Genomic DNA, 6787 nt, shown 5'->3' on the forward strand with positions numbered 1-6787 from the left:
GGACAGCAACTTAGCTCCAGCATTCCCTCCCCAGCTCCCTCCAATTCCCTCTATGCTCTTCTAGTGTTTTCTCCAATCCATCTTCCCTTTGCTCCTCCTTCTTTCCTTCTCCCTCCCTCCTCCTATCTACCTTTTCTTTCTTAATCTCTCCAACCTCCTGCTGTCCCCCTCCTCTCTCTCTCCTTCCCACTCCTCAATTACCATCCACTTTCACCTTTGGACAGCTGAACAAATGTTCAAGGCTAGTTGTGGATACTTGTGCTTACCATGATCTCAAACCCTCAACTGTAGTCCTTTAGGATGCTTGTAGCCCCCACTCCAGGGGTGGGTGGAAGAGATAGCCCTCTAGACATTCCCTACAACTAACCCCATTGACCCATAATAAGCCAGACACTTACCAATAGTGCAACCTGGGTCACCCATCAGGCTTCCCAGAGAGGTCTGCCCATTTGCTTGCTACCACACAGCCATCCCAAGAGCCAAAACAAAATCTGGTCCAGGTGTCAGAGACTGACAGCACTCACCTTTCTTCCCACCAGAAGGCCTCCCAAGCCTGAGGTGAAAATCATCATGTGGTGCCCTGGCAGGACTGAAAGCATCTTGCCCTGTTTGTCTTTCCATGACCTGTTCTGGGGGTGCCAAGGCTCTGGCATGACACCAGATGTCTCTTGTGCTGCCTCTCAATTATTCCTCCCCAGGACCAGCTTCATGCACCAGATTAAGTCAAGAGCCTTGAGATTTCCCAGACTTGTCATCAAGAAGCAAATTTAGGGCCAGTGCTAGCAACTGCTCCAAGGACCCTAAGTTCTGTCTCCAGGGTGTGTGTAGGGGTGTGGGGGTGAGTGCAAAGGAAGAGGGTTCCCAGCCTTCTAATGAATCCTTTTGCAGGAGAGAATGAGAGGAGACAACCTGATCAGACAGGGCTCATTCCATGCCTCCACTCCTCTTCTGACTTCTCTGTGGACCTGGCGTGTCCAATCCCCTCTCTGGGTCTTGGTTCGCTGTGAGGAGAACTGGCTACTGCAACTCCCTCCAGTGTTGATAACAGGAGCACATACTGTGGGACTGCCATCTGAATGACCAGAGTACCTCCTGTGCATGGTCACAGAGGCAGCAAAGGGCAGCAGAGCAGGGACACAGTGCAGCCCCGTGGGAGGTCAAGGAGGTGGTCAGGACACCACCTGGCCCTTCATGACTCAAAGAATCTTTACTTTTCAGCCTGGAGAACAAAGAAGATGGTCCTACTTATAGCTCTGGGGCTCTTCATAGTGGCGATCTGCCTTGTTGTCCTCTGCCTAACATACAGCACATTAGGAAGGAACACTGAAGTCCATAAAGTCCAAAACAATGGGACACGTGTGGACAGTCTGACACTGGCCTCCATCAACACTGACTTTGCCTTCAGCCTCTACAAGGAGCTGGTGTCGAAGAATCCAGATAAAAATATTCTCTTCTCTCCACTCAGCATTTCAGCTGCCTTGGCCATCCTATCCCTAGGAGCAAGCAGTAACACCCTGGAAGAGATTCTAGAAGGTCTCAAGTTCAAACTGACAGAGACCCCTGAGGCAGACATCCACCGGGGTTTTGGGCACCTCCTCCACATGCTCAGCCAGCCAGGGGACCAGGTGAAGATCAGAACAGGTAGTGCCATGTTTGTTGAAAAGCACCTGCAGATCCTGGCAGAGTTCAAGGAGAAGGCAAGGGTTCTGTACCAGACTGAGGCCTCCACAGCTGACTTCCAGCAGCCTTTTGAGGCCAAAAAGCTCATCAATGACTATGTGAGCAAACAGACCCATGGGAAGATCAAGGAACTGATCTCAGACCTGGATGAGAAAACATTAATGGTGCTGGTGAATTACATCTATTTTAATGGTGAGGATGGTCACTGGTTAGGGCATGGAGGGAGAGGATGCTAGCTGGGTGCCTTGTGTCTTTACACTGACCACTTGAAAGGAGGTGTTCATGGCCTTGAAGATATGGGTGCCTAACTTCTTATTACCCACAAGCCTTACTTCTCCTTGGGGATTTATATATATATCTATATATACTTGTAGTTCTTGGTTCATTTTCAAAATAACCCCTGCTCTCTCAGTGTAGGAGGGCTAATTTTGGCAGTGACTTTAACACACTATCAGAATGCATAGCTTGTATACCTAGTCCTTCCTGAGTGGGCAGAAGCCATGGTTTCTCCCTGCAAAGACTGGGTCTCTCTGTCTCCCCTCTCCAGCATTTCTAATACGCTCCTGTTGAAGGTGTTTATCCTTGCTGGAGAGCCTCTGTTTCTAGGAGGGTAGAGAAAAGCTGGGGAATTCTTGACCTGAAGTGTGTATCTCCTCTATCTTAAGAGGGAAAGTAGCATTTCCCATAACTACTGAAGAGCCCTGTAGGCAATTCCTATTCAAGACCTCTCTCTTGAGCCATTTTGATAATGAGCTGGACCTGGACATGGAAAAGCAGGGATGCAGGAGCAGACACTAATGAGAGGGAGGTGTCAGCCATGCAGTGTTCTGTGTTTAGGGTATGGCTGCCTCACGGAATTTTGCTTTTGTAAAATTACTAGCCCCAATATCCTGTGGGTTAGAATGCCCAAGACACACTCCAGGACAAGAAAGTCTGAAGAGAGTTGGATGCAAGAGAGTTGGGAGACTCGGCCTGAGCTGTAATCAGTAAGGGTAGTAGAGGGACTTCCAGAGCCCACACCCATAACACCCTGTCTGATAGAGACCAGGGAGTTAGGAGACAGCCCAGAATGTGGTATCTGAGAGAAGTCATGATGTAATCAGACCTGGGATAGATCTGGGCTGAATTAAGGAGAGTCCAGGGGAGAGGGAGGGCAGGGTCTGAGACCATGGGCAAAATCTCAAGGTGGCCATGGACAGAAAAAAGAGTCCAGGAGGACAGGAGGACAGGAGGACAGAGGACAGAGGACAGGAGGACAGAGGACAGAAGACAGGAGGACAGAGGACAGGAGGACAGAGGACAGGAGGACAGAGGATAGGAGGACAGGAGGACAGAGGACAGGAGGACAGGAGGACAGAGGACAGGAGGACAGGAGGACAGAGGACAGAGGACAGGAGGACAGAGGACAGGAGGACAGGAGGACAGAGGACAGAGGACAGGAGGAGAGGAGGAGAGGAGGACAGAGGAGAGGAGGACAGAGGACAGGAGGACAGGAGGACAGAGGACAGGAGGACAGGAGGACAGAGGACAGGAGGACAGAGGGCAGGAGGACAGGAGGACAGAGGACAGAGGACAGGAGGACAGAGGGCAGATGACAGAGGACAGAGGATGGAGGACAGAGGACAGGAGGACAGGAGGACAGGAGGACAGAGGACAGGAGGACAGGAGGACAGAGGACAGAGGACAGGAGGACAGGAGGACAGAGGACAGAGGACAGGAGGACAGGAGGACAGAGGACAGAGGACAGGAGGACAGGAGGACAGAGGACAGAGGACAGGAGGACAGGAGGATAGAGGACAGGAGGACAGGAGGACAGAGGACAGGAGGACAGAGGACAGAGGACAGGATGGCTGCAGAGCTGCTGTGGGCTGGGAATGGTGGAAGCAGAGGTGATGGCCTGAAGCATGGCTGGGCATGGCTCTCTAGCCTCAGGACCCAAGCTCCATTGCTGCTTGGCTGTGAAGTGGGGGTGCATGTTGAGGCTTCTAGACCCTGAGCCCAAGAAATTGTTTCAGTACCAAGTTCTTCAGGGTGTGTTGGTAATGGGGACATAAACTAGCAATCTGGAAGAAGTCTGAATGGGATATCTGTAGGTGGTGAAGGTGGCCATAGCCCATGTGTGAGCTGAGGACTCCTTACTCACATTTTAGTCCTCAATCTATGGGATCATGGACTGCTCACAGTGTGGAAGAATTCAGTCTCTTTTGTCCTTTTTCCCTTAAAACCTGTCCCATGAGACATTGCCTTCTAGACATGGCTCCTCCTGAGGAAGAAGGGATCCTCAACTCTCCCCAGGCTCCAGTCTTCCCACTTTGAATCTCATCTGTCTGTTACACATCTCATGCCCAGAACCCTAACAGTTGCTCAGGAGCTCAAGTAGCCAGACTTTGGTTTCAGGTTCCCCTTTCCAAACCAAGCTTGGAGTCTCTTCTCATCTCTAGGAACTTGTCCACCAAAAAGGTTTTCCCCCCAATCCAGACTATGCAACCTAAAGGACACTCTGTGTCGTTGAAGTTGGATTGATGGCTGTCACAACACAGGAGATGGACAGAAATGGGACAGAGGTGGGGGTCTCTCAGGTGATGTTACAAACTGATTACCTGTTCATCTTTAGGAAAATGGAAGATGCCCTTTGACCCTGAAGATACTTTCGAGTCCAAGTTCCACTTGGGCAAGAGAGGGACTGTGAAGGTGCCTATGATGAAAATTGAGGACCTGACCACACCCTACTTCCAGGATGAGGAGCTGTCCTGCTCTGTGGTGGAGCTGAAGTACACAGGCAATGCCAGCGCCCTGTTCATCCTCCCTGATGAAGGCAGGATGCAGCAGGTGGAAGCCAGCTTGCAGCCAGAGACCCTGAGGAAGTGGAAGGACTCTCTGAGGCCCTGGTGAGAGTCCACAGGAACCAGAGGTGGCCTGGTTCCCCATCCTGTTCTCCACCATGGCCCTGTGTCCACATCCCCCAGAGTCTCACTAGCACCCAATGTAATGATTAGAGAAACAACAGGGACAGGCAGAGTGGGCGTGAATTTCCCTCTGCTGAGGATTCCTCTGTGTCTAACAGTCTGTAATTACAGGGAATCTTGAATGGGTTTTGAAGGCAGAGGGGAGTGAGGTTGAGTGAGCTCTGAGAATCAACTCTGCCTTGTGTAGCCATCTCATCCCCTCATTCATTCACCATTCATGGAATGATAACTTGAAGACCTACTATGTGCTGTGTTCTGACTTAGACCTTGAGAGTATCTCAGAGACTCAGTGCAAAATTTCTTACTGTTGAGGACTCCTCTTGTAATGAGGAAGAGAGAGTGGGGAGATAGAAATGCAACTAATCATTATTTGATTAGTTAAAAAAGTGAGGAGGGATGAGATTGAGAAGGGGCTCAAGGATAAGGAACTCTGGGGTCAGGTGCAGTGTGAATTTTTTTTTTGAGCTGGGGATCGAACCCAGGGCCTTGTGCTTGCTAGGCTAGCACTCTACCACTGAGCTAAATCCCCAACCCCAGCAGTGTGAAATTTAATATAGTAGGATCATTAGGAGATGTCTGAGGGTCTACAGGTCAAGGGAGGGGCTCCATTTTGTGGATCTTGGAGGAAAGTATTCTCAGTAGCCCTCCTATAAGTACCAAGCCCCATTGCCTGGCCCCTGTAAACACTCTCAGGCACTAATTAATGCATTAGGAAGAGGAAAATCAAATGTTCTAGGCATGGATGGAAAGAGGGCTGCTCTCCAGTGAGAGGGCTGTCTCTGGTTCCCAAGCTATAAAATGGGTTGATGGGGCAATGGAGCACAGAGACTCTTAGATTTCTCTTTTTCATTCTCAGGATGATCGATGAGCTCTACATGCCCAAGTTCTCCATCTCCAGTGACTACAGCTTGGAGAAAATCCTTCCACAGCTAGGCATCAGGGAAGTCTTCTCCTTACAGGCTGACCTGTCTAGAATAACAGGGGCTAAGAACCTGACAGTCTCTAAGGTAAGCCAAGATACATTTAGTTGTTCACCTTGGTGCCTGAATGTGGATGGTGAATGCCAGGTGGTGTGTGGGGAATGGTAAGTGTGTGAAGTAGCCTGCATTTCTGAGATTCACTCATCCTGGAAAAACTGGATTACAACCTAGATACTCCTGCTGGATACCATACAGTCAATCCCTCCTCTACCCCGTGAACATAAGTTCACTTAGGAGACCATAGTGGGAAAGAGCCTTTGCTTGGTTTTAGACCACTATGGGCACTGACCTGTTCTGTAGTATGGATGCCACCCACAATCCACTGCAGGCAAATCATTCCCAACCTCAGCTTACTCACTGCAGAGCTGGTCCAGTACTTCTTCACTAGCACACAGAATAGCAGTAGTAAAGGAAATAACAAGGGGTGAATGGTAGTTGGGATGAAAAGCTTAAGAATGGGGGAGAAGAAGCCTTAGGACCTCACACTACATTCCCAGGTGCACAGCCTGGCAATGCCTAGCATTCTGTCTACTGCCCACTCAGAGGCTTGGGCTCAGATCTGTACCAGCAGGGCTCGGCAGTCTTGGAATGAGAAACCATGTCCTGTGCCTTGCTGCTGTATGTCCCAAGAAGGCTGCAGCAGGAGGGATGCTGAAGCCTGCACTGGCTGCCAGCACCCTTGCTGTTCCCTGTGGGTCTGCTGAGAAGCTGCCTTTGAGTAAGGACTGGTGTTGCCTACACCCATGCTCCAGTTTGTCATGAGTTTGAGAGCAACACAGATTGTCAGACCAGGGGATGCCTTATCTCACACCCTGAGCATAGACTTGGAAACACCAGGGGTGGAGCTCACAATAGGAACAAACAACTTCACCAGCAGCTGAGGCCAGCAGTGGATGCTTGCTCCAGGAATCTCCTCTCCTGTCCTCCCTGACTTCAGTGAGTGATGTCTTTCTCCTACAGGTGGTCCACAAGGCTGTTCTGGATGTGGCTGAGACAGGCACAGAAGCAGCTGCCGCCACAGGAGTCAAAATCACCCTTAAGTCTGGAAAATGGCACCCAATGACTGTCAGTTTCAACAGGTCATTCCTGATGATTGTCTCCGACACAAATACTCAAATTGCACTCTTTATAGCCAAAGTCACAAATCCCAAGGAAAACTAG

At 50.2% G+C, this 6787-nt stretch overlaps 1 protein-coding gene across 1 annotated transcript; it reads left to right on the forward strand.

Moving 5' to 3' along the window:
* The first annotated feature begins 1235 nt into the window (after positions 1-1235).
* On the forward strand, positions 1236-6787 carry LOC118595865 (serine protease inhibitor A3N-like). The gene is made up of 4 exons (XM_036206684.1): positions 1236-1872; positions 4295-4568; positions 5503-5653; positions 6587-6787. The coding sequence occupies exons 1-4, from the start codon at positions 1236-1238 to the stop codon at positions 6785-6787; spliced, it is 1263 nt and encodes a 420-aa protein (XP_036062577.1).

This window comes from Onychomys torridus, chromosome 14 (assembly GCF_903995425.1).
Source record: "Onychomys torridus chromosome 14, mOncTor1.1, whole genome shotgun sequence".
NCBI lineage: Eukaryota > Metazoa > Chordata > Mammalia > Rodentia > Cricetidae > Onychomys > Onychomys torridus.

What these genes read in the sequence shown, in the direction of transcription:
- LOC118595865 (XM_036206684.1), top strand. Translation starts at nt 1,236, where the DNA reads ATGGTCCTACTTATAGCTCTGGGGCTCTTCATAGTGGCGATCTGCCTT. An exon ending in GAATTACATCTATTTTAATG is followed by an intron (nt 1,873 to 4,294) that starts GTGAGGATGGTC and finishes GTTCATCTTTAG; the next exon opens with GAAAATGGAAGATGCCCTTT. An exon ending in AAGGACTCTCTGAGGCCCTG is followed by an intron (nt 4,569 to 5,502) that starts GTGAGAGTCCAC and finishes TTTCATTCTCAG; the next exon opens with GATGATCGATGAGCTCTACA.